Source organism: Lissotriton helveticus, chromosome 9 (assembly GCF_964261635.1).
Source record: "Lissotriton helveticus chromosome 9, aLisHel1.1, whole genome shotgun sequence".
NCBI classification, from domain to species: domain Eukaryota; kingdom Metazoa; phylum Chordata; class Amphibia; order Caudata; family Salamandridae; genus Lissotriton; species Lissotriton helveticus.
Genome location: NC_136070.1, coordinates 17710922 through 17738838, shown reverse-complemented (window position 1 = coordinate 17738838; position 27917 = coordinate 17710922). Strand labels below are relative to the sequence as shown.

The 27917-nt window shown below is 51.9% G+C and overlaps 1 protein-coding gene across 2 annotated transcripts in view; it reads left to right on the top strand.

The window, feature by feature from the left end:
• The first annotated feature begins 6659 nt into the window (after positions 1–6659).
• BRMS1L (BRMS1 like transcriptional repressor) overlaps positions 6660–27917 on the top strand; it is a 74600-nt gene continuing 53342 nt past the window's right edge. Inside the window, exons 1-5 of one of the 2 annotated variants that reach the window (XM_078659357.1) lie at positions 6660–6923; positions 13268–13358; positions 23934–23969; positions 25064–25191; positions 26670–26749. In XM_078659357.1, coding sequence (XP_078515483.1) covers positions 6758–6923; positions 13268–13358; positions 23934–23969; positions 25064–25191; positions 26670–26749 — 501 coding nt within the window. In that variant the 5' untranslated portion in view covers positions 6660–6757. The remainder of the gene's footprint in view (positions 6924–13267; positions 13359–23933; positions 23970–25063; positions 25192–26669; positions 26750–27917) is intronic. The other variant, XM_078659358.1, reaches the window with a different exon arrangement.

The following is a 27917-nucleotide window of genomic DNA, read 5'->3' as shown; positions in this document are numbered from 1 at the left end:
GAGCACAGGTGCAGGGAGAGCACAGGGAGAGAGCATAGGTGAGAGAGCACAGGTGCAGGGAGGGAGCACAGGTGCAGGGAGGGAGCACAGGGAGAGAGCACAGGTGCAGAGAGAGCACAGGGAGAGAGCATAGGTGAGAGAGCACAGATGCAGGGAGAGAGCACAGGGAGAGAGCACAGGTGCAGGGAGAGCACAGGGAGAGAGCATAGGTGAGAGAGCACAGATGCAGGGAGAGAGCACAGGGAGAGAGCACAGGTGCAGGGAGAGCACAGGGAGAGAGCATAGGTGAGAGAGCACAGGTGCAGGGAGGGAGCACAGGTGCAGGGAGGGAGCACAGGGAGAGAGCACAGGTGCAGGGAGAGAGCACAGGGAGAGAGCACAGGTGCAGGGAGAGCACAGGGAGAGAGCATAGGTGAGAGAGCACAGGTGCAGGGAGGGAGCACAGGTGCAGGGAGGGAGCACAGGTGCAGGGAGAGCACAGGGAGAGAGCATAGGTGAGAGAGCACAGATGCAGGGAGAGAGCACAGGGAGAGAGCACAGGTGCAGAGAGAGCACAGGGAGAGAGCATAGGTGAGAGAGCACAGGTGCAGGGAGGGAGCACAGGTGCAGGGAGGGAGCACAGGTGCAGGGAGAGCACAGGGAGAGAGCATAGGTGAGAGAGCACAGGTGCACGGAGGGAGCACAGGTGCAGGGAGGGAGCACAGGTGCAGGGAGAGCACAGGGAGAGAGCATAGGTGAGAGAGCACAGGTGCAGGGAGGGAGCACAGGTGCAGGGAGGGAGCAAGATTACTCCTCCGGTAAATCCAATTTCTATCCCTCCCGGAAAGGCAGAGGACAATACAAGAAGGGAGGTTACATCGGTAACCAGGGAGGACGTCAGGATTCATCAGCCTCAGCTTGATTCTTGCTTCCGATGTGGTTTTGGGGGGCAGGTTGCAATTTTTTCTCCCAAACAGGCAATTAATCTCGTACGATGCCTGGGTGTTGGAGACGGTGCAGGGTTACAAAATAGAATTTTACCCGCACCCTCACCAACGTCATCGGCCTCAGCCTCTTGTTTTTTCCCAACAAGATCAGGAATTCATTTCTGCAGAGGTCGCTTCTCTTCTGGCCAAAGGGGCCATCGTCTCCATGATGCCTCATCCACAGGGCTTCGTCAGCAATGTGTTTCTCGTCGAGAAAAAGGGAGGAGGGGTTCGTTTGGTCCTCAACTTAAAGGAGTTCAACGGCGGAGTGGTGTACCATCATTTCAAGATGGAAGGCATCCATCTTTTGAGGGACCTGCTTCAGGAGGGCGACTGGATGGTTCGCCTGGATCTGAAGGATGCATATCTCTCGGTTCCAATTTACGCCCCTCATCGTCGTTACCTGCAGTTTCAGTGGCTCGGGATCTGGTACGAGTACAAGGTCCTTCCATTCGGCCTCTCTTCCGCTCCGTGGTGTTTCACGAAGCTTCTTCGTCCAGTGATGGAGTCCTTGAGGTCGCGCGGGGTTCGCCTAATAGTTTATCTGGACGACGTCCTCATCTTGGCGCAGTGCCCACTTCTTCTTCAGTGGGAAGGAAACAAGCTTCCGGGGACCGGTTTCTGCCATTTCAGGCGTCGTCGGCCCGGCTTGCTTGAATCCTGATGGTGCAATGAGCAAGGGACTCACATCTGAGTATACCCTTCCACGCATATGGTGGACAAAATGATTCAGAAAAGGGGGTGGTGATGAACAGAGTGCCTGAATTAAGCAGACCACTCTTACCCAGTCCAAAGATCAGGGCTTGATCCATGACCGTTTTTTAGCTCACTGCACCATCCCAGCTCAGAACTTGGCTATATGCAAATTAGTCTGTTCCTGTCCCAGTGCATGATGGGAACAGGGCAAACCAAACTACCAAGCCAATTCTTATACTGGGAAGGAAACAAGCTTCCGGGGACCGGTTTCTGCCATTTCAGGCGTCGTCGGCCCGGCTTGCTTGAATCCTGATGGTGCAATGAGCAAGGGACTCACATCTGAGTATACCCTTCCACGCATATGGTGGACAAAATGATTCAGAAAAGGGGGTGGTGATGAACAGAGTGCCTGAATTAAGCAGACCACTCTTACCCAGTCCAAAGATCAGGGCTTGATCCATCACCGTTTTTTAGCTCACTGCACCATCCCAGCTCAGAACTTGGCTATATGCAAATTAGTCTGTTCCTGTCCCAGTGCATGATGGGAACAGGGCAAACCAAACTACGTCCAGTGATGGAGTCCTTGATGTCGCGCGGGGTTCGCCTAATAGTTTATCTGGACGACGTCCTCATCTTGGCGCAGTGCCCACTTCTTCTTCAGTCTCACTTACAGTGGTCCATCGATCTATTACAATCTCTAGGATTTCTAGTGAATCCACAGAAGTCCGACTTTGTTCCATCTCAGTCGATGGATTTCCTTGGCTTTCAAATAGATTCGGTCTCCTGTCAACTCCTCTTACCCGGTCAGAAAATCAGGTCCATCAAGAGGGACTTGAGATTGATCCGAGCTCAACAGACTGTCTCCTTGAGATCGGTGGTTCGAATAGTAGGCCTTCTGTCCTCTTCGATTCAAGCGATCTTTCCGGGTCCTTTGCATTACCGCGCATTGCAGCGTCTCAAGATCAGGCACCTGCAGAGAGGTCTGCTGTATTTGGATCACGTTTCTCTTACGGAGGATGCCCGAGCGGAGATGTTGTGGTGGTTGGACCACATGGAGTCTTGGAACGGCCGGGCGCTGTTCAGGAGGACTCCGGATGTAGTGATCGAATCCGATGCCAGCCTTTGGGGTTGGGGAGCCCGGTGCGGTCCGGTTGCGACGGGAGGTCGATGGTCCCAGGAGGAGTTGTCCCTTCACATCAATTGCCTGGAGCTTCTGGCGGGCTCTTTCGCGATTCGGTGTCTGTTTCCTCAAAGGACGAATTGTTGCATTCTTCTCCGAATGGACAATATCTCGGCAGTGCGTTATGTCAACAAACTGGGGGGTACCAGGTCCAAACTTCTGGCGGAGATTGCAAAAGACTTCTGGCATCTCTGTCTGCAACGTCAGATCATTGTCATTGCAGAATACCTGCCGGGCCGCGACATTCGGATTGCGGATTGGAATTCTCGTCATCTGACAGATTACAGCGATTGGAGGCTTCATCCTCGGATCTTTCGTATGTTGTCCCGGATTTGGGGCCGTTGTCATCTCGACCTGTTTGCCTCTTGCCTCAACGCGCAGGTTCCCCAGTTTTACAGTTGGCGTCCGGATCCGGAGGCCCTTGCCACGGACGCATTTCTCCAGTCTTGGCCTCCTCTCCTGTGCTACGCTTTTCCACCGTTCGTGATGATTCCCCGGGTTCTGGCCCGCGCGCGGCAGATTTCCTCGGAGCTCATTCTAATCACTCCTCTTTGGAGGGCTCAGGCTTGGTTTCCAGTTCTTCTGGAGATGAGCTGCTCGACGCCGCTCCTTCTTCCTCACAAATGGAACCTGTTGCTGGACCCTCTTCACGAACTGCACCCTCTGATTCTGTCGGGTCAACTCCATCTGGTAGGATGGAGGATTTCGGGGGACGCTGGAAAGTCCCAGGGTTATCTGGAGACGCTACCCGATTTATCGGTGAAGCTTGGGCCCCCAACACACACAAGCGTTATGCGTCAAGTTGGAAACGCTGGTGTGATTGGTGCGCACAACGCTCGGTGGATCCCGCTACAGCAGATCTCGCTTTGATTGTCAATTTACTGGCCTCCTTGGGCTCGTCTGGGTTGGCTTATAGAACGGTTAACAATTTTCGTTCTTCGATTTCTGCGGGTCATGTATCTATTGATGGCAAACCCGCTGGGGAACATACCTTGATATCTAAGTAACTGAGAGGCATCCGGATGGTAAAACCTCCTTGCCCTAAATATGTTGCCTTGTGGGATGTGTCAGTTGTTTTGCGTTTCTTAGAGTCTTGGCCAACAAACTCTTTATTGACCTGTAAACAACTCTCAGCTAAGCTGACTATGTTGTTGTGTTTGATTTCCTGCAAACGAGTTTCTGATGTTCGGGCTTTGGACCTGGCAGGTCGCACTTTCTCCCCGGAGGGTGTTACTTTTGTTCTCTCGAGACGGACTAAATGTAATACGTCTTCAATTACGTATCCTTCTTTTTCTCACAACCCTCAGCTGTGTGTGGTCCAATGTATCAAGGATTACGAGGTAAGCACTGCACCTTTTCGTTCTGATTTACAAGGTCAATTACTGATTGCTTTGCAGAAACCTTTCAGGCCCGTTACTCCTGCTACGCTGGCACGTTGGTTACGATGGCTCATGCTGGAAGCAGGCATTGATGTTTCACTCTTTGGTGCCCATTCGGCACGGGGAGCTATGGCTTCCAAGGCTTTTTCCATGGGTGTCAGTCTTCATGACATCATGAAGGCCGCTTATTGGTCTTCTGACTCTGTATTTAAGACATTTTATTGTAAACCTATTGTAAGTGTTGCTTCAGTAGTGGTGGCTAAGCTTTGAACAAGCATAATCGGAGCCTCCGTCCTGACATAGAATTAAAAATTTGCTAACATTCGTGCCAAGAATTTTCAATTCTATTAAGGACAGGAGGCGAGGATTATCCCACCCTTCTTTCATTTCTTATGATCGATTCAATTGTTTCTATGCATTTCTGCTGTGCCATTATATTGACTGCTCTATGAAATGTTCCCGCCCTGTCATGGATTCTGTGTTTACTCCTTTATGGGATGGATTTTACGGCTCTCTTTTACTTCTTCCAGGCTCCGACCTTAAATGAGGTGTGGTTCCGTCTTCTCCTGTTGGATGGTCTTTGGTTGTTCCAGTGAGTTTCGGATGTTACCTCCTCACTTCAACCTGATGATGGCCTCTCCGCGGGACGTCCTTCGTGGATTGTTTGAGTTTGCCGCTTTTGAACTTTTCCTATTGTGCTGGTTATGGACAAAGAAAGAGGAAGTTGTGACCTCTATGACCCTTTATATACTGTTATGTACTCTATGGTTGCCCAGGTATCATGGGTATTGTAGTTCTGTTTTTTATTTACTGTGTGCTTATTGGCTGCTGTATTTTTCAGTAAAGAAATAGAGATAGCATAATCCTCGCCTCCTGTCCTTAATAGAATTGAAAATTCTTGGCACGAATGTTAGCAAATTTTTTATTCAAGCATGAGGGCTTTCAGATACTGTCAGCTGTCAAGTCCTTCTTTGATGTTCATGTCTCCTCATTAGAGCACCTATCCCTGGGCCCAGTGACTGCCAGAGTGCTCCTCATTCATTCATTCATGCATGAGAGCAGTCAGATATTGTGAGCTGTCAAGTCCTTCTTTTATGTCCATGTCACCTCATTAGAGCACCTATCCCTGGTCCCAATGACCGCCATGCTTCTCATTCATTCATGCATGCATGAGCAGTTAGATATTATGAGCTGTCAAGTCCTTCTTTGATGTTCATGTCTCCTCATTAGAGCACCAATCCCTGGGCCCAGTGACTGCCAGAGTGCTCCTCATTCATTCATTCATTCATTTATGCTTGAGAGCTGTCAGATATTGTGAGCGGTCAAGTCCTTCTTTGATGTTCATGTCTCCTCATTAGAACACCTATCCCTGGGCTCAGTGACTGCCATGCTCCTCATTCATTCATGCATGCATGAGAGCAGTCAGATATTGCGAGCTGTCAAGTCCTTCTTTGATGTTCATGTCCCCTCATTAGAGCACCAATCCCTAGGCCCAGTGACTGCCAGAGTGCTCCTCATTCATTCATTCATGCATGAGAGCAGTCAGATATTGTGAGCTGTCAAGTCCTTCTTTGATGTCTATGTCCCCTCATTAGAGCACCTATCCCTGGGCCCAGTGACTGCATTAGCGCTCCTCATTCATTCATTCATTCATTTATGCTTGAGAGCTGTCAGTTATTGTGAGCTGTCAAGTCCTTCTTTGATGTTCATTCATGCTTGAGAGCTGTCAGTTATTGTGAGCTGTCAAGTCCTTCTTTGATGTTCATTCATGCTTGAGAGCTGTCAGATATTGTGAGCTGTCAAGTCCTTCTTTGATGTTCATGTCTCCTCAGAGCACCCATCCCTGGGCCCAGTGACTGCCAGAGTGCCCCTCATTCATTCATTCATGCTTGAGAGCTGTCAGTTATTGTGAGCTGTCAAGTCCTTCTTTGATGTTCATTTATGCTTGAGAGCTGTCAGATACTGTGAGCTGTCAAGTCCTTATTTGATGTTTATGCCGCCTCTATGGGGCACTTGACTCCTTCCAATATGGCCTCTCGCTTTATTTCTACACCTTCAGTAACGGATTGGTGGTATATGAAGGGGAGGAGGGAAGTAACCAATCACACAGAGTGAAAAGCCATGACAGATGTGAGACGCGACCAACGAGGCAGCTTTCCAATGGGCGCAGAAAGAAATCTTTGCAATCGAAGGCTTGGGAGGTGTTTAGGGCGTTGGAAGCTACCCAATGGCCCGTGGCGGTAGGCCGATCGGCGGTGAATGTTGGCCAATGGGCGCTGGGCCCGTCCCTGGCCGTCCAATGAGCGCTATGCTCGGGCACCGGCCGTCCAATAGGCGCTGGGCCCGGGCTTCGGCCGTCAAATGAACGCTCTGCCTGGGCCTTGGCCGTCCAATGGTCTGCAGCCCTGGGTGCGCTCCGTCCAATGGCCCGCAGCCCTGGGTGTGCACCGTCCAATGGGCGTCAGCCCCGGGTGTGCTCCGTCCAATGGGCGTCATTCCTGGGCGCGCGTCCTCCGGTGGGCCCCCGGTCTGACGCGATGCCGGTGCACGCGCGGGACAAGAAGGAGCCCCCGGGGCCCCCGGGCCGCGAGGACATGGAGCTGGAGTACGGGGAGCCCGAGGGCAGCAGCGGCAGCGACGACGACGACGATGAGGACGAGGAGAGCCCGGGGAGCAGCGGCAGCGACGGGGGCGAGAGCGAGGGTGAGACCCTGAGGGGGGGGGCCACGAGGGGGGGCCACGGGGGGGGGGGGGGGGGGAGAGCGAGGGTGAGACCCTGAGGGGGGGGGCCACGAGGGGGGGCTCTGAGGGGGGCAAGCCTGAGGGGGGGGGCACGGGAGAGAGAGGGTGGGACCCCGAGGGGGGGCCACGAGGGGGGGGCCACGAGGGGGGGGCCACGAGGGGGGGCTCTGAGGGGGGGAGACCCTGAGGGGGGGCCACGAGGGGGGCGAGGGTGAGAGAGGGGGGGCCATGGGAGAGGGGGGGGCGAGACCATGAGGGGGGCCACGGAGGGGGGGCACCCTGAGGGGGGGGCTTTCTGAGGGGGGGTTGGGAGGGGCCAACCTGAGGGGGTGCCTGGGGGCGCCTCCCTGAGGTGGGGTCTGGGGGGGGCCACCCTGAGGGGGGGCCTGGGGGGGCCACCATGAGGGGGGGCCTGGGGGGGCCACCCTGAGGGGGGGCCTGGGGGGGGCCACCCTGAGGGGGGCTGGGGGGCCTTTCTGAGGGGGGGTCTGGGGGGCCACCCTGAGGTGGGGCGTGGGGGCACACCCAGGGCGAACTGGGGGGAGATAGCCGGGGGCTGAGGGTGTGCCCCACCTGGGGAGGGGGGGTGGTCTCGGCCCCCCCCCCCCCCTCGCACCCCATGAAGGCTGGGGGCCCCCAGGGGCGGGGGGCACTCACCACTGAGGGATAGAGGGCGAGTAAGTGCAGAGAGAGGGATGGTAGGGTCAAAGGTGAGAGGTCAAGGTCACCTAGGGCAGGGGTTGCAGCAATGCATGAGGCCAGGGTCAAAGGTGAGGGCCAGGGTATCACGGGCTTGGGTTACAGAACGGCGTGAGGCCAGGGTCACACGTGGCGGGGGTAAGGGTACGGCGTGAGGCCAGGGTCACACGTGTCGGGGTAAGGGTACGGCGTGAGGCCAGGGTCACACGTGTCGGGGGTAAGGGGACGGCGTGAGGCCAGGGTCACACGTGTCGGGGTAAGGGTACGGCGTGAGGCCAGGGTCACACGTGGCGGGGGTAAGGGTACGGCGTGAGGCCAGGGTCACACGTGTCGGGGTAAGGGTACGGCGTGAGGCCAGGGTCACACGTGTCGGGGGTAAGGGGACGGCGTGAGGCCAGGGTCACACGTGTCGGGGGTAAGGGGACGGCGGGAGGCCAGGGTCACACGTGTCGGGGGTAAGGGGACGGCGTGAGGCCAGGGTAACGTAACGTGTCGGGGGTAAGGGTACGGCGTGAGGCCAGGGTCACACGGGGCTGGGGTCAGGGGACAGCGTGAGGCCAGGGTCACACGGGGCTGGGGTCAGGGGACAGCGTGAGGCCAGGGTCACACGGGGCTGGGGTAAGGGTACGGCGTGAGACCAGGGTCACACGTGTCGGGGGTAAGGGGACGGCGTGAGACCAGGGTCACACAGGGCTGGGTTTAGGGGACGGCGTGAGGCCAGGGTCTACGTGGCGGGGTAAGGGTACGGTGTGAGGCCAGGGTCACACGTGGCGGGGGTAAGGGTACGGCGTGAGGCCAGGGTCACACGTGTCGGGGTAAGGGTACGGCGTGAGGCCAGGGTCACACGTGGCGGGGGTAAGGGTACGGCGTGAGGCCAGGGTCACACGTGTCGGGGGTAAGGGGACGGCGTGAGACCAGGGTCACACGTGGCGGGGGTAAGGGGACGGCGTGAGGCCAGGGTCACACGTGTCGGGGGTAAGGGGACGGCGTGAGGCCAGGGTCACACGTGTCGGGGGTAAGGGTACGGCGCGAGGCCAGGGTCACACGTGTCGGGGGTAAGGGTACGGCGTGAGGCCAGGGTCACACGGGGCTGGGGTCAGGGGACAGCGTGAGGCCAGGGTCACACGTGGCGGGGGTAAGGGTACGGCGTGAGGCCAGGGTCACACGTGTCGGGGGTAAGGGGACGGCGTGAGACCAGGGTCACACGTGGCGGGGGTAAGGGGACGGCGTGAGGCCAGGGTCACACGTGTCGGGGGTAAGGGGACGGCGTGAGGCCAGGGTCACACGTGTCGGGGGTAAGGGTACGGCGCGAGGCCAGGGTCACACGTGTCGGGGGTAAGGGTACGGCGTGAGGCCAGGGTCACACGGGGCTGGGGTCAGGGGACAGCGTGAGGCCAGGGTCACACAGGGCTGGGGTAAGGGGACGGCGTGAGGCCAGGGTCACACGGGGCTGGGGTTAGGGGACGGTGTGAGGCCAGGGTCACACGGGGCTGGGTTTAGGGGACGGCGTGAGGCCAGGGTCTACGTGGCGGGGTAAGGGTACGGTGTGAGGCCAGGGTCACACGTGTCGGGGGTAAGGGTACGGCGTGAGGCCAGGGTCACACGTGTCTGGGTAAGGGTACGGCGTGAGGCCAGGGTCACACGTGTCGGGGTAAGGGTACGGCGCGAGGCCAGGGTCACACGTGTCGGGGGTAAGGGTACGGCGTGAGGCCAGGGTCACACGGGGCTGGGGTCAGGGGACAGCGTGAGGCCAGGGTCACACGGGGCTGGGTTTAGGGGACGGCGTGAGGCCAGGGTCACACAGGGCAGGGGTTACTGGATGGCACGAGGCCAGGTTCCCACAGGGTGGGGTTACCAGCTGGCACGAGGCCAGTGTCACACGGGGTGGGGGTTACAGGTTGACATGAGGAAGCAACTGGGCAGTGAAGGGCACGGGGGAGCAGGTGGATGGGCGAGGGGTCTGAGGCTGTAGCAGTTGAGGTGTGGGGGCAGGGGCATGAGAGAGGAGAATGGGGAGAGGGAGTGGGGTCCTACCTAGGGATGGCGTAAGCATGTGGGGTGTGACAATGGAAAGTAACGGGTAATAACTAGGAGAGGTAGGGGTAGAGGAGGTAGGGCAGGTTGAGGATAAAGCGGGGGAGGATTCAGACACTGAGGTGTAAGAACCAAGAGAGATAAGGGTTGAGGAGGTGAGTGCGGTGCAGGGAGAGGATGAAGCTGAATAGTAGGTAGTGACAGTGAGGGGTAAAATCAGGAGAAGTAATGGTAGAGATGGTAAGGGTCGGGCAGGTAGAGGATGAAGCGGGGGAGGAGGTAGTTCCCATGAGGGGTAAGACAGGAGAGGTAGGAGTAGTGGCGGTAAGGGTGGTGCAGGGAGAGTATGAAGCGGGTGAGGAGCTAGTGACAGTGAGGGGTAAGATACAGGAGAGGTAGGAGTAGTGGCGGTGAGGGTGGTGCAGGGAGAGGATGAAGCGAGGGAGGAGCTAGTGACAGTGAGGGGTAAGAGACCGGAGAGGTAGGAGTAGTGGCGCGGAGGGTGGTGCAGGGAGAGGGTGAAGCGGGGGGAGGAGGTCGTTCCCTTGAGGGGTAAGAGACCGGAGAGGTAGGAGTATTGGCGGTGAGGGTGGAGCAGGGAGAGGATGAAGCGAGGGAGGAGCTAGTGACAGTGAGGGGTAAGAGACAGGAGAGGTAGGAGTAGTGGCGGTGAGGGTGGTGCATGGAGAGGATGAAGCGAGGGAGGAGCTAGTGACAGTGAGGGGTAAGAGACCGGAGAGGTAGGAGTAGTGGCGGTGAGGGTGGTGCAGGGAGAGGGTGAAGCGGGTGAGGAGCTAGTGACAGTGAGGGGTAAGAGACAGGAGAGGTAGGAGTAGTGGCGGTGAGGGTGGTGCAGGGAGAGGGTGAAGCGGGTGAGGAGCTAGTGACAGTGAGGGGTAAGAGACAGGAGAGGTAGGAGTAGTGGCGGTGAGGGTGGTGCATGGAGAGGATGAAGCGGGTGAGGAGCTAGTGACAGTGAGGGGTAAGAGACAGGAGAGGTAGGAGTAGTGGCGGTGAGGGTGGTGCATGGAGAGGATGAAGCGAGGGAGGAGCTAGTGACAGTGAGGGGTAAGAGACAGGAGAGGTAGGAGTAGTGGCGGTGAGGGTGGTGCAGGGAGAGGGTGAAGCGGGTGAGGAGCTAGTGACAGTGAGGGGTAAGAGACCGGAGAGGTAGGAGTAGTGGCGGTGAGGGTGGTGCAGGGAGAGGGTGAAGCGGGTGAGGAGCTAGTGACAGTGAGGGGTAAGAGACAGGAGAGGTAGGAGTAGTGGCGGTGAGGGTGGTGCATGGAGAGGATGAAGCGGGTGAGGAGCTAGTGACAGTGAGGGGTAAGAGACAGGAGAGGTAGGAGTAGTGGCGGTGAGGGTGGTGCATGGAGAGGATGAAGCGAGGGAGGAGCTAGTGACAGTGAGGGGTAAGAGACAGGAGAGGTAGGAGTAGTGGCGGTGAGGGTGGTGCAGGGAGAGGGTGAAGCGGGTGAGGAGCTAGTGACAGTGAGGGGTAAGAGACCGGAGAGGTAGGAGTAGTGGCGGTGAGGGTGGTGCAGGGAGAGGGTGAAGCGGGTGAGGAGCTAGTGACAGTGAGGGGTAAGAGACAGGAGAGGTAGGAGTAGTGGCGGTGAGGGTGGTGCAGGGAGAGGGTGAAGCGGGTGAGGAGCTAGTGACAGTGAGGGGTAAGAGACAGGAGAGGTAGGAGTAGTGGCGGTGAGGGTGGTGCAGGGAGAGGGTGAAGCGGGTGAGGAGCTAGTGACAGTGAGGGGTAAGAGACAGGAGAGGTAGGAGTAGTGGCGGTGCGGGTGGTGCAGGGAGAGGGTGAAGCGGGTGAGGAGCTAGTGACAGTGAGGGGTAAGAGACCGGAGAGGTAGGAGTAGTGGCGGTGAGGGTGGTGCAGGGAGAGGGTGAAGCGGGTGAGGAGCTAGTGACAGTGAGGGGTAAGAGACAGGAGAGGTAGGAGTAGTGGCGGTGAGGGTGGTGCAGGGAGAGGGTGAAGCGGGTGAGGAGCTAGTGACAGTGAGGGGTAAGAGACAGGAGAGGTAGGAGTAGTGGCGGTGAGGGTGGTGCAGGGAGAGGGTGAAGCGGGTGAGGAGCTAGTGACAGTGAGGGGTAAGAGACAGGAGAGGTAGGAGTAGTGGCGGTGCGGGTGGTGCAGGGAGAGGGTGAAGCGGGTGAGGAGCTAGTGACAGTGAGGGGTAAGAGACAGGAGAGGTAGGAGTAGTGGCGGTGAGGGTGGTGCAGGGAGAGGGTGAAGCGGGGGAGGAGTTCGCTCCCGTGTGATACTCAGATGTGGTTGGTATGAACCAAGGAGGAGGCATGGGGTGACATTGTGGCAGGAGGACTCAGTAAGAGGAGAGGGGAAATGGGGACATGGATTTAGTCAGTGGGACAGTGAGTTAACTTGTAGATGGGAGCAGAGATGATCGTGTTTAGAGGATTATGACGGCCTCGAGGTAGAACTATTGGGGAAGAGGGAGAGTGGGGGAGTTAATAGACGGGGCATCTATAGGATAAGGAAACAAAGTGATGTAAAGAATGCTGAATCAATCTCAGCCAATCATCGTCCTTCAGCATTGGATTCCATTTCATTGTTTCATTGTTTTCCACCCACAATGCCATCCTAGACAGAGGCCATCCATATGCAACCCCTAAATTCACAAGTTGTAGTTAACTGAGCTACCTATACCCTGTCCCCCTGCTGTGCATTGCTTATGACCTCAAATTACATTACTCATGATGTTATGACCTCATTGATGAGTTCATTGACATCATCTAGTCATTGTGTCAGGGTTCTGTAGGGCTTGTGGACTTAATTCAGCACACTAAATCTATGAGCATTAGTTTATCACCAATCATGTGGCAGACATAAACTTTGAACACATGTTGGGCACATAGCTTATCTGTCAAGCCACCCACATTTGGTGGATGTTAACCTGTTTTTACCGATATTCATCCACCTAACAAACACAATGCCTCTATAGACTTTAATAGTCACCCACAGTTGGGAGTCGAGAGGTAGGCACTTTGTTTTATCATCGTTTCATGCAGCCCGTTTCCCTTGTCTCTCCCTAGTCACAGACAACCTTTTTTGGTTTACTATGTTTTTAGGACACCTGCAGGCCCACCCAGGCTTCTTTTTCTGGCACAATGTGTCTTGCTTTGCTGTAGGTTTCTCAGATGCTCTGCCATTTCTCATCTTGCTCTAGTTTTTGACGTATTGTCTCCTTTATCCTTTCCAACATTTTTGGACTTGCCTTTCATTCATTCATCAGCCTGGCACAGGTTTTCCCATTACGTCTCCATCTGCAACTCTCCAAGCCCTCCTATTCCTGGCAATCCAACCTCTTCCTTCGCCTTAGTTGTCCTGTATCTTCACACCCCCTCACCCCCACTTTTATCTGTCCCACTCCACGAATGTAAGTTTTTAGTTGACTGCTGTCAATTAGTCTCCTTTTGCACTGCCCATTTTCCATGTGTCCCTCCATTTCCCATTGTTTTTGGGGCCCTTTCTCAACAGTCTTCAATGTGCCAGGGTTTCTTTACGATGAGTGCTTCGCTGATTTGAACATCTTTTCCAACAGAAATGGATGATGAAGACTGTGAGAGGCGAAGGATGGAATGCTTGGATGAAATGTCTAACCTTGAGAAGCAGTTCACAGACCTCAAAGATCAGTGAGTCCAGGGCTGATGTAGGAGGGGGATGGTGGGTGGACGGGTCTGTGGGGGATTGTGTGGGGGTGGTAATGGGAACTCTGTGTGTTTGTAGGTGAATAGCCAGATGGGTGCTATTCGTTATGTCGTTTTTCAGTCTTTGGTTGGAAAGTTGTTGTGGGGAGTATTTTTGCATGCTTGCATTGACGTCTTTAGATAAAACTGCATTTCCAGTCCCAGTATTGTTGTAAACGATTGCCCAAAATCATTTTTGTCACCTTTAAGGTCAAGTTGTTGACTTCTGATCATCCATTTGCTGGTACTGGGAAAAAAAAAGCTCTCTGACCCACATGTAATATGAAAATTGTCGCATGCTTAGTCCTGCAGTTGTCCAAACAGTTTACATATGGATGTTGTGTAAAAGGAAACACTGCCGATTTCCTGTCGACTCTTGAGATAGACCTGACCTAGTATTCAGCTTTACTTCTTAATGCGGTCACTCTTTTCATTTCCACACCATCTGCTGTGAGGGGAACCATCCTTTACAACAAAACTTTTACAACGCAGGTTTTACAACGAAAACCATTACAACGCATTGCGCTGGGGGGCGCTCTAGGATAGGGAATAGATTTAATTTACTATCAAACTCCTTCCCTAGTGTCCACGGGGACTGGAGTTGGAATAGTAAATTAAACTATTCACTATCCAGCACCCCAAACCGCTATGCATTGTAAAGGTTTGCGTTGTAAAAACTGCGTTGTAACAGCATGCGTGGTAAAAGCAAGCGTTGTAACGTCATACATCCGCTGTGAGGCCACAATATGAAGGTGCAGTGAAAGCTACTGCTGAGCCTTTCTAGCATACTGTGACATAGGTCTAGAAGTCGTTTTCTTAAACATGTAGTGTATATCCACTTTGATTTATACGGGTTATAATGAACTTAAAGTGAAAATGTGCTTTTAAGATTCAGTAGTTTTATTATAAAGAGAGATCTGACCATCGGGTCCTCACAGAGTCCTAATTGTACATAACTCCAACCTAATGTGACATAATGCACACAGTTCACTTTGTCATTGATAAATAACAACTTCCAACCTTCTGTTTTGTATAACAAGTGCGTTCTGTGATTGTGAGAAGCTGGCCTGATATATGATGTCCACTAATGTACGTGGGCACCTTACACCAGTCCAGACAACACTTATGGTGATTTAAGAGGTCTCAGACAAATTTAGAAAGCTTTCTAAGTGGTAGCTGTGGAGAGCAGCCTCCAGGCTTAGTCCAGAAGGAGTGTAAAGCAGCTTGTCTTACCAGAATGCAATCGTATAATATTGATTAAGTGAAAAAGAACCACACCAAGTATTTATACAAATATGTATTTATTATAGAATACACTCTAGTATGTACCAATAACATAAACACATTGCACACAATACTTTAACAAAGAAACACAGTAAATAGGACGAAATACACAGTTGACCCCAGGGGGGACCAAACCACATACTAAGAAAATGGAATAAGAACCATGACTAGGATCTGGACAGGGTCACGAGGTGTAAAAGTGCTGGGGACCCAAGGAACCACCCACGGTGAGTAGAAAGGGACCCCAGGGAGAGCGTGTGCATTGTGGAAACCTAACCACATGCTCCGTACAACTCTCAGTGCAAGTCGTGGTTGGATTTTTAAAGATTGTGGAACATGAAGAAACCCTGTGGAAGGCAGAAGGTTGGAGTGCCATCCCACCGGTGAATACCCTAGTACCCACGTTACCTAAACCAGGTAAGCCGGGTTCGTACGTGTGAAGTGGTGTCGGAAACCGCTGTCGAACCCAATGGAAGACTTCAGGAAAGTGACACTGTGGAAGAAGGAAGAACTGTACAATGGAATCCGAGGATGGATTCTCGATGAGAGGTACCTGCAAGCATAAAGAACAGTCTGTCACTCAGGAGTGACCGGGAGACTTGGGAAACAAATGCCCTCCGATGTTGGGTGTGGCAGGATGGATGACGAGGACCATGACTCTGCAGCTGTGGGGACCTGGCGATGCTGAGGAAGAGCACGAGCCGTGCACGAGCTGCCCCACGAAGGATGTCAAGTGCTGAGGGGTCTGTGTCCTGCGGAAGTGCCAACAAGACTTGGCAAATGCAACCAACGCAGGACTCCAAGAAGGAGCAACGTCGGGACCAGGAAGGTCCAGGGGACTCACCAACAGCAGGGGAGTCTGAGCAGGCCCGAGCAATCAGGGGAGCCCAAAAGAAACGAGTGTGACCCTCAAGTGGACCCACAGGCCAGAGGCACCGGAGTAGTGACAGGACCTCAAGCAGCTCACCAAAAGATACAAGCCACAATGCACACGCTGCGGTGTGGCTGAAGATTCTGGTCACCGGAGTAGAGGTGCTCAAGATTGGGGCTACTTGGAGCCCAAATATCTTTTTGGAAGGAAGCCAACAAGCCTTTGCAACTGCAAGTTGGACGCAGTGCACAGAGGTTTAGTTATTGCAATCCCCACACGGGATACTGGCCTCCAACCTGGTGAGAGGGCAGGGCAGGAGTTGTAGAAAACCACAACCTGTGTTGCAGAGCCTCCTGAGTCCGGAGAAGCTCAGGATCTTCAGACCTGTCGACTTAGTTACTGTGCCTGCGAATGCAGGAGAGCGAATCCTTCACTCCAAGGGAGATTTCGTCAAGTGTCTTTAATGCTTCACAGTCCTTGGAAGGTTCCTGTTTGATGTACAGGCACAGACGATGCAGCCGACTAGGAGACTAATTCAGGCCCAAACAAAGTCCAGCGCAGCACCGTCTTCCAGGTGTCAGGCTCTGCTTTCTGGCCTCTTCGGGGCTGTGTTGCTATGCCTATAACCTCCCCTATGAACGACCTCAGAGTCTGAATCAGGTAACACAGACAACAGAGGGAGTCCAACCGGGGAGGGAAAGGAAGGGTACAGCAGGGAGGGAGATCTGCAACGACAAAGAAGAACTTGTTTAGAAGACCCTCCCGGTTTGGTGAATCTAACCCACCCACTTTTGTTGCTGACCCCTTAACAAACAGAAAGACTTTACAACACCACACTAGTACCTGTAAAGGAAAATACGATTGGTTGTATCTCGAAGACACGACGTGTGGTGTACCAGGCACTCTACCCAACTGCGGAATAACCAAACAAAGAGACACTTCATGAGACCCTAACCTATGAGGGTTACTCTATGTAAAGGGAGGACTGACACACCTACCTAAAACAAGTTATAAACATTCCTCAATGGGTGTGCTTAATCCCTCTGAGTAAGTACCCCTCTTGTGTCTCCTGAGTAGGAAGAAAGGATAAACAAATGTTGTGGTAGAACATCAAATAATATAGAAGCAGAAACGGAAAGGGTCCTCTGTTCTGTTTCTCATGTAAAGCGAGTCTTTGAAATGTGGGTGTTCAACATCACACCCTGCACAGCATAGTACAGTATTTACACAGCAAATTGTTTTACCGAGGTCCCAGCCTCGATTCCCTGGATTTGAAGCCAAGGATTGCACACAAGGTTCTCCTCTTTCCCCCTCATCCGAGAGGAAAAAACCAATAGTTAACAAGATGCCACTTTCCCAGCGTGGCTCTAATGTTCATTACCCAGTGTCTCACAAGTTCACAATAGCGTCGTAGCTTCCCCCTCAGCCGAGAGGATAAAACGGGAAATATAACACGCTCCACGCCACCAGCGTGAATCACACTGTTAGGACACAGAGTGCCTCAGAGAACAGGAATTTGCGGACCAAATCCGCGTTCTTACCGCTACCGTCTGCAAACAAACCGTACTCCGAGCTGGAACAGGAATTATCGGCAATGCCGTGGTTGCCGGGGCTCCTTTTGATGACGTGTTGCGCACGCTCCGTGCGTTCATCACGTCACTGCCCCATTGCCTGTCGGGACATGTAGTTCTCGTGTTTCCGATGCGCAAGGAGCGCGGCATTCAGGCTGTTTGTGTCTCTCGGGCGTATGGGCATACAAATCATGACAGTACATCCCCCCTCACAAGGGGTGGGCACCGGGCGCAGGACGATCCGGGCACAAACGGTGAAATCTGGCGACCAACCTGGGTGCATGAACCGCCCCAGCCGGCTCCCAGGAGTTCTCCTCCGGACCGTAGCCCTTCCAGGATATCAGGTAGTGTATACGTCCCCTCACCCATTTGGAATCTAGTATTTTCTGCACTTCAAATTCCCTTTCCTGTTGGACCCAGATAGGTAGGGGAGCACGGCGTACAGGACAGAGAGAGGGTTTCAAGAGCGAAACATGGAAAACAGGGTGTATCCGAAAGTGCGCTGGCAATCGCAACTTCACAGCGTCAGGGTTGACGTGTTTTACCACTCTGTACGGTCCTATGAACCAGGGATTGAAACGCTATGCCTCTTGAATTTGATGTGCTTGGTGGATAACCACACCAAATCCCCCTTCCTGTACACTAGGCTTGGCCTGCGGTGTTTGTCAGCCTGCACTTTGTAGCTAACCTTGGCTTTTATCAGATTGTTGCGTGTGGCCAGGAGCACCTTGCGAACACGCAACAATCTCTCCTTGACTTCCGGTAGTTTCGTGCTCGAATTAGGCAACAACATGGGATCGAACCGGGGATGATGTCCATAAGAACTATAGAAAGGTGTATGCAGTGTAGAAGAGTGATGAGAACTGTTGTAAGCGATTTCCGCTACCCACAACCAATCCACCAACGCATCAGAGTTGTCTTGTACGTAACAACGGAGATACTGCTTCAGGGATTGATTCAGTCTCTCTGTTTGACCGTCGGTCTGGGGGTGGAAACTGGTTGATACAGAGGATTTGATCTGCAGCTCTGAACACCACGTTTTCCAAAAGCGTGCTGTAAATTGCGCTCCCCTATCGGACACTATGTCCCTTGGGAGACCATGCAGCCTCACTACGTGTACCAGGAGTAGGTGTGCTAACTGCCCTGCCGTTCGTACTTGCCTACAGGCTACGAAATGCCCCATTTTAGTTAGGTAATCCAGCACTACCACTATGGCTGTTTTCCCCTGATCTTTTGGAAGACCCACAATAAAATCTACAGAAAACCTTTCCCACGGGTGAGCGGGTGTGGGCAAGGGTTGTTGACGATCCGTCTTCATTTGATTGCATTTCGTGCATTCGGTTACCTATCGACGAAGATCCAGCCTGATCGAAGGCCACCAGAACTGCCTTAAAGTCTTCTCGAGGGTTTTTCCATACCCCATGTGACCTACGCAGGGAACGGTATGGCACCAGGAAAACACAGTCTTGCGCAACAACACAGTAGGGACAAGTACTTGAGTTCCTTTCATAGGTACGCCCGTTTTCATCCTCCATTCAGGGTGATGTCGCAGGCAAGTTCTCCACACGCATGTTTGTATTCCGTTTTTCACCCCTTTCAAAAAATCATGAGATTGGGTTACTCCTATGACATTGGATGGTTTGATAATGGCTCTGTCGGGGTAGCGGTGTGTAGAGTCGGGTTCTCCTGTCGTGTTAGGGCGTCCGCCTTTCTGTTGAGGGCACCGGGTCTGTAAGCGACTATAAACCGGTACTCCTCGAAGAACAACATCTAGCGTAGTTGTCGGGGAGTCAAATGTTTGGCTGCCCGCATAAACTGTAGATTTCGGTGATCCGTGTATACGGTGACTTGGTGTTTCGCTCCCAACAGCCAATGTCTCCGTTCCGCGGATGGCTAGCAGTTCCTTCTCCGCGATCGTGTAATTGATCTCTGCAGGACTTAGTTTTCTCGACATATAGGCGATGGGATGCAACTGGCCCGTGGCTTCTCTCTGGGACAACACCGCCCCCAAAGCCGCTTCGGATGCATCCGCCTCTACCATAAAAGGCTGATCGGGATTGGCATGTGAGCACCGGTGCTGTGGAAAAGGAGAATTTTAACTGAACGAAGGCTTGTTGAGCTTCAGCATCCCACACAAAAGGCACGTTCTTTCTCGTAAGTCGGGTTAAAGGGGCCACCATGCCCGAGAAACCACTGGGTGACTCATCCTGTCTCTTGGAATCCCCCAGCCCCGTCACTCACAAAACCAGACTAGGAATACACAACCTAGCAGAGGAAGGTTTGAATGGTTAGACAAGCAAATGCCTACTTTCTAAAAGTGGTATTTGCAAACACAGAATATTAAAATAAAATACATATTTTAGTGCAGTTTATTATTCTGAGTTCAGGCTTACTACACTCTAATTTCTACCATGTTCTCTGAGCCTGTTAGGATTATAAAATGTAACAATTCTATCAGCCCATTCTGGCCTATGGAGAACAGATAGCCTTGCAATAGTGAAAAACGAAAATGGCTTTAATTCACTATTAGGACATGCCACACACATCAGGGCTTGTCCCACCTTATACTTGCAATGCACCCTGCCCTTGGGCCTACCATAGGGGTGACTGATATGAAGAAACGGGAAGGTTTTGGGACTGGGAAGTGGGTGCACTTGCCCAGTTAGCATGACAGTACCAGACTGCACGCAGGCTCTGCAATGGCAGACCTTAGACACACTTTACAAGGCTGCTTCTGTGCTGCAAGCTTCTGTGCTTGCAACCAGTGCTGCAAGCCCACAAGCAGCCTTTGGATTTACACGCCCATGGCACACTCAGTGCACTAGACTAGGGTCTGATAAGTAAACCAAATAGCCAAACATGGAACCACTGATTAATACAACAATTTACAGTAGGGAGCACTTGCACTGTGTCACTGGGTAGCAGTGGCACAGTGCCCAAAGCATACAACACCAGCAAAAATACATGAGGCAACAGTAGAAATGGAAGGGAGACCCATTCCAATGCTGCCAGGTCTAAAAATGACCATCATGGTCGGTAGCCTGGCCACGCCCCCGGTTACTGGTGTGTTTTGGTTTATCAGCCTATTCTTGGTTCTAATTTTGGCTCGGCTTAAACTGTTCACGCTCTGGTAGAGCGAGGAAGTCAAGGTGCACTCAATGATTGTGAGGTATCCTGATCCCATGGTTTCAAAGCGGCGCAAAATATCACCCCTCCACCACAGTGCTTGTCTGTTGGTGTGAGGTTATTGAGGGGGCACAGTTTGATTTTTGCCATATGTACATTTAATTTCAGCCAGAAATCTCCACTTCTGCCTTGCCTGTTAAAAGTTCATTGTTCCACCAGTCTTTTGGTTCCCTTTGCTTCTGGTTTGTAAATCTTAAGTTGTGCAGAAATGCGCTTACATTTTTTGTTTTATTAAAGAGAAAAGGGGTTTTCACATTGCCCCCCTTCCACAAAAGCTGTAATTTAAAAAACATCTAATGGTAAAATCTTAAACTCTAACAATTACAATATTTACTCTAGACTCCCCAACCCTAGATGTAGAGTTGGGGTTCTTTCTGACTTCTAAGAGCATCATAAAGTGAGGTCACTGTTTTTTTGTGATGACCTCCACATCAGGGTAGAGGTATTTTGATATATTGCCCACCAGGTAGATTGGCAGCAATTTTGAAGTTTCACCTTTTGTTGATATTTCTGACTCCCGAGTGATGGACTTAATGTTGCTTAGAAATGGTTTTATGACCCTTCCAGGCTGATGATCGAAAGCTATTCTTTCTCTGAGCCCCTCACCGCTGTCTTTAGATCTGGGCCACATTACCACAAACCTGAATGCTCCCGACCCTACTGGCATAGTCTCATTTTATATAAAGATTATAGCACTTCCTAGTCCAAGTAATGTGTTGCACTTTTGTAGCAACACCTGGTTCTAATTGCCTTCTTAACTGACATGGAAGCAGTAAAGCTGCACTTCTGAATGTTGGCAGTGTTTCAGAGTGGTACAGGCCTGTACTGTGGTGGTTGGGGGCATTTTCCACTGGTGCTTTGGGGCTCTGTATACAGGGTCAAGTACAGCTGTTTCTGCACTTAACTCTCAGGGCAGCGAGGGTGCGCAGTCACTGGCTTCTTCTGGAGGGTAGCACTATCTCCGCACTTGGCGATCAACCAACAGGCACAGTAACTCTAATGTCCAGCGTAGTGTTTGCCCTTTTAGAAAGGATGGTATGTTCTAACAGCAGAACTCCATGATAATTCGATGAATTATACTGGTTAATGAGTCTGATCACGACTCTTAGTGCACCATGCCCCTTTCCTTTCACCCTGATGGCTCGAGATGGACTTGTAGTCGCCTAGCAGGCATGAACAAGACGCAGGTATATTTATTGCCCCACAAGTCCTATCTGCAGTAATTTCACTCGTATGCCCACGTTTTTACCACTAGAAGTGAAGTGGTTGGAATGCAGTCTCTAGACCTTTCATGCTCGACTTGTACAAACTTGACATCTTAAAAACTGTGAGTATTGATTGCAATCCCTCGGAGGCTGCAGAGGAGGCTGGGGGCAGGCCACATTTGACCATACGGTGCCGCCCATTTATTTTGGTGGTGATTGGTAGCCCTGGCTGCATCAGAAGTTTATCAGCCACAGGGCGTCATGGCCATGAGGTTTTAGAGGCAGGTGCAGTCCCTAACCAGGCTGGTGGAACACCATGGTATTTACAGTTCTGGCTGGCCCCATGCAAAGGCAGTTGGTGTCCTGATTGTGTGTGTGTGTGTGTGTGTGTGTGTGTGTGTGTGTGTGTGTGTAAGCAAGTAGACCTTGTGTGGCTCTTGCCTGGAACCACAGTGGGACTGGGAGAATCTCTCGCGCACAAGTCACTCCTGTCTCTGCTTGATCAGTGTGCTTTTTCTGGGTGTTTCTTCTACTAGGAACACACTGGGCTTCTTCTCCTGGACAGTTTCTCCTACTTCAGGGCCATCCCGATTCCGACCCTCTGTAAGCAGGCTGGTGTCAATGTACTAGGCAGACCCTCTGCTCCTCTAGCTGAAAGTGAAGAATTCAGTTGTTGTTCTGCCCACCTGGGGAAAGTGGTGCAGACACATTCCCTGGCCACACAGCATTCCTTCAAGTACTATGCAGAAATCTCACATACTTAATCATGAAGAACATGGAAAAGGGACAGTTGGGTGGTTTGAGTTCATAGTTATGCACATTTTTGAGAGAGTGGATGTGCATCTACTGTCTCAACCTTTAGAACCAGTTTGGGGGTGGTTCTCATTGAAGTGTCCTTTTTAGGTTGCTCTCCAGATACTGGCTTTGTGTAAAGTGATGCTTCTGGCAGCCTGTAGCACTGGGACTGTCTCTAAATAGAAGCACCCGAAACATGGGCACAATGAAGTGTGAGATTTCTGTATCTGGCTGTCAGCCTCTCTGAAGCACTAATCAGTTGTAGGGAAAAGGGCGGCCCTATCTAACCCTTCCTTCTGTAAGAACTAACCTGCAAACCCTTGCACAGTCTTTACTTTGGTCTTTGAATATATCCATTCCCCAGGCACCGAATTTCAGGCAATACACCGGCCTTGTCTGGGAAAACTACTCGCAGTCCTACTACTGCACGTGCCACGCGTAGCCTACATGCAGCTGACGTGAACACAGGATGTCGGTGCACGTTCCTGGGTATTCACGTAACAGTGAAACTTTACAGAAGAGGGCCAATAGGCCCTGCTTTCATTGGCTCAGATGAAATGAAGGGAGGGGGGAAGGGTCCGGTAAGACCATCTCAAAACATGGTATACTGCTGCTTCCATTGTGTTACACCCAGGACAGCAACAGTAGTCCTCTAGAAGGACACACTTTTGTGCCCCTCCAGATCACAGGCTCTATCCTCGACCTTTTTAGTGAGGAACCCGTTTTGGCCCTCCACGGCCAAAGTAAACATCCGGATACCAGATACGTATGCAGGTAAGCACTCTAGGCAAAGGAACCACCCGTATACCATAAAGAGGGCATTCTCATCCCAGCAGTTTATCACCTGAATTTTTGTGTCTAAGGTCCTGATGTGGTGAGGACTAGGTGGACTTTGGTATACATTATAATATGTAAAACAATGGAATCTTAAGATGGAGTACTTCTCTTGCTTCACCGTATGTTTTAAGTATTGGCCATCCCTTGTCGGGTTAGTTATTTAAACCACCCATTCGGTTGTCTTTGGAATGGTAAAGCCTGTAAGAACTCTTACAGAAAGTCCTCTGCATGCTGCGTTTTTTTGTACCCCAAAGGTCTGTTTATTTCCCTCTCGCCCTTTTAGAAGAGAATGTTAAACGGAAAGTCGTTTGATTCCAAAATTGGCCTTTTGACCGCCATATGACTGATAGAAAGCACTAAAATAGCCTCTGGGATAATGCTCCATGTTGATAATTGTCATGTATCTTGTAGCTTTCATTATAACTTTGAGCCTCGGTGTGCGTTTAATGACAGAAAATGTTCAAATAATAAATATATTGGGCTCAGGAGGTTTGTGTATGTGGCAGGGGGTATTGTGATGCGCACAGAGCTGTTTCCTTTAGACTAGAATATTTCCTGGTAATAGAAACACCCCTTTTATAAGTCCTCGTGAAGTAATTCTGGGCATTTGAGATCCTGGTGGTCTTTAACTTTCCCTTTGTCTGTTGGCGGGTTGGCGGGGTTCCTTGTCTTTGAGTAGTGCTCCCTTGTTGGCTCTTTTTGCTGATCTAGAGTGACCTCTCAGGAGCATGTTTTCGTTTTCTAAGGCTTTCCATTTATATTCTCCTTGTAGTGCAGAGGCGACCCAGTCTGAAGAACGGGCTGTCGGGTAAGTCTGCACACCACCACATGGTGCCTTCACACTTAACCCACTTTCATGAATCTGCCCTGCATCTGTTCCAATGCACTCCGAAAGCTTGGTTGAGGGTGAAGGTCCCAGGTGGTGTTTGGGTGGGATGGTGGCTGCTCCCCCTTTAGTGTAGCTTTCAATAATGGGAAGCAGGTGGTTGATGCAGCTTCGTGTCCTCTCTTGGGTGTAATCAGTCTGAAGCTTATAAACCTGGGATAGATTATTCAATCTTCAGGTCGGAGTTGGGCTTTTTTTTCCCCCTTTTGGCACTCCCTTCATGGTGTTACAGATCATCTTGGGCATTAATTGGGTGCTGACATATCCCCATGTCAAATGAGGACACAGCTGCTCCTTTTTGGAATGTAGACCAATTCCAACACATGTAGAGCTAAACCAAATCCTCCACAGCTGACGTAGGATCCATACAGGTGAGTGCAATCTACCTGCACCCACAAGTATTTGTGTAAAAAGTTAACACCTAATTGGAAGTATTCACTGCAAGTTGACATCGTTTAGTGTTTTTGGCAAACAATGCAGTTTTTTTTCCAGTCAGATTGTGACTCTTAGATGCCTATCTTTATTTCTTTTTGTCGAGGAAAACATATTGGGGAAATATTTTCCATGAAACCATAGTGGTGGTGAAAAGTTGCCTAAACCAGCTATCTTAAAAGGGTGGTTTCGCAGCAGATTTCTGGTGAGTTATTACAGCACGGTTGCATTGGATGTGGCATTCTTGCATGAAGACCTGTGCCTACTCTTTGGCCTGGAAGGCCTTGTGTACGACTCGTTCAGGGTATCCAGCTGTAACCTTTGCATACTTCCTGTGACCTCCACCCTGTTGAAACAGCCAGCCTTCTGCAGGTCACTTATGCTGCACCCTATCATCACCCAGGTAGCTGCCAGATGTCGGCTTTCTAAATCCATTGGGTTCCTTTTACAACCTTCTCACTTCTCCTGTGTTGCTGCACTTGTACCCTGAGTTGGGTCCATTGTTTTTGTTTTGTGCATCAGACGCTCTGTCTAGCATTCGGTTGGGCATGCTGGTAATGCTCTCTCCTCCTTGTCTCTGTTAGACTCTACAAGGAACGCCTGAACCAGGTGGATTTCAAGCTACAGGAGGTGAGTGCGGGAAAGGGTCCGGAGTACCTGGAACCACTGGCCACACTACAGGACAACATGCAAATCCGAACAAAAGTTGCAGGTAAGGAGAAGAGCAGGTTTGCTCACAGCCTGTTTATGTGCATTGTTGGGAACTGGGCGTTGTGATTAAGAAGAGGGGGTTAATTGGGAGTGCTGAGTAGGTCTTCCAGGAAAAGAACCACCACATTTTCTGCTCTGGGCTTCCTCGGTTTGTCTACATTGCAAGGCAGTGAGGTCCATGGTGTCGTTTGCTGGGGTTCTGACTCGAGGCACAAGTGGCTTGTACCAGGAGCGGGGCTCTGCATGCCACTGGAGGCTTTTAGCGCCCTTTGGAAAGTGGAGCATGCGGGCTGTGGCAGGAGCTTGTGGCCCCCACTGAAAGTGATTGGGCTGTGTCGAAAGGTCGTGGTGCTAAGACTGCTGTGGAGAGATGTTGTGGAGCTCATTGAATGTAAGGAAGGTGCTTCTGTGGCAGGAGCTTGTGGCCCCCACTGGAAGTGATAGGGCTGTGTCGGAATGCGTGGTGCTAATACTGCTGTGGAGAAATGTTGTGGATTTCTCTGGCGGGAGGTTGTGGGTGCTTGTCGGAAGTAAAGGACACCATCATCTGCAGTAGGCTGTCAAAGTTGTGATGCAGATGGTGGGGGCCACGGTGCTAGTTGGAAAGGGCTTGCTGCAATGGCAGCTAAGGTATTGGCGACCGGCTGTGAAATGCCTTTAGAGCTTGTGATTGATCTACTCTGGGAAAGGGATCACAGCATCTGCACGAGGAGGGTGTGAGTGTTCAGTCTGGCTGGCCAGAGAGCTACTGTGGTGGCGGTTTGTGGGTTCTCGTTACTGGTGGAGCACACTGCCTGCATTAGGAGGACAATCCTGCTTACCCTGAACGGGATGTTTATGGATTCTCGTCACTGGTCTGGTAGAGCACACTGCTTGCAGTGGGAGAGCATGAACGCTTGCTCTGAAGGGGGGAGTTTGTTGGTTCATGTTACTGGTAGAACACACTGCTTGCAGTGGGAGGATGCATGCTTGCTGCGATGGGGGGAGCTTGTAGGTTCTTGTTACTGGTAGAATACTCTGCATGCAGTGGACTTTCATGGATGTTTGTTGCAAAGGGTGAGGGCTTCTCGGTGGGAAGCCATGGTCCTAGTTTTCATGAGAAGAGTTGCAGATTAGGCACCCGCTATTCTGGAAGGTCACGATGAAAGGAATGCAGGCTTTCACTGCTCGTTTTTAGAGAAGAATTAATACTCCGTAATAGCTTTTCTCTGGTTCTTAATCCTGGATTCTGTCAAAAGCCTATTTGTGTGACCTGAAGAGTGGCCTGATCTATTTGTGCACTTATAAAGACTTGCAGAATTTAGGATATGCCCAGAGGAAAACCTTGTTTACTTTGTGTAGACTCATCAAGAGGGCGTAGGGTGACAGTCGGTCTGTGCTGTTGTGCTCTACGAAGCATGAGGAATATCATGAAATGTTTTGGGAACTGCCTAAAGTTTCAAGGAACAGTGCAGAATGAACACCTACCTTTCTCCGCAGGAATCTACAGAGAGCTGTGTTTGGAGTCTGTGAAGAACAAGTATGACTGTGAGATACAGGCTGCACGCCAGCATTGTGAGGTATGCAACGCTTGTCCTGGCCCATTCCTGTTACAGGTATTAACTGCCCTGCTCCTCCCATTTGTACCCCCCCAATCCCTCTGATTTAATTTCTCCGGGTTCTCAGTGGATGCTCCCCACACCCTCTGACTGAAGTATGGGACCTGGAATTTGGCTTTGGCGGTGAGAGGGTCTTTGGTGAGGGAGAGTATCAGTTGGGTGTCGTCGGCGTATGAGATGATGTTGATGTTGTGTTTGCGTGCGATGGTGGCGAGGGGGCTCATGTAGATAATTAAGAGGGTCGGGCTGGGTGAGGACCCCTGGGGTACGCCGCAGATGATCTTGGTGGCCTCGGAGCGGAAGGGAGGGAGGCGGACTCTCTGGGTTCTGTCGGAGAGGAACGATGTGATCCAGTCCAGGGCCTTTCCTTGGATCCCAGAGTTGTGGAGGCGGGCTATTAGGGTGCGGTGGCAGGCGGTGTCAAAGGCTGCCAAGAGGTCCAGGAGGATGAGGGCGGCTGGGCCCACATATCTGAATACATGGGAAATCTGTGCACTGGGTATCAGAAGAGGAAACAACACAAAGTGCCCCTCAGATTTGTCTCACTGGCCATCTTATTGGCCAAGCGGAACATAGCCATGCACTGGCGGTCCCCCACAGGCCCTCCGATCGCCACATTGGTTGGTGCAGTACACAAATGGGCAGCGGCGGAGAAAGAAACATTGAGAGAAGAGGTGAAAGGGATGCACAAACACCCCATATCAATGGACTGGGCCATCCTACTGCACCAATTTAAACAACCCCTTCCCCATGACGCCACGGAGAGAGTCCCTCACACACCACGAGTCACACAATCACAGATGCAGGCCACGAACACGGATGCCAGATCTCCTCCCGCAGTGCACACTTAAAGCCACCGGGTATTAGTGCCAGGCAATGCGTCTCAAGAGTAAGTCCGACCCCCAGAGCTAGACCGACCACAGGTCCCCCCCGCGCCCCTGGCACCTCGCGGAACCACCACTCACTGGGACACACACGCCATCCTAAGACCTCTCGATATCTGTACCCGGAACTCCATAAGCATCGCCCCCCCAGTTATTTTCTGTAGGAAGACCTTAATGATAACAAGAAATTTGACTAATCACTGCGAGACCACCACTGCCTTATGAGATAACCACGAGTACATGTG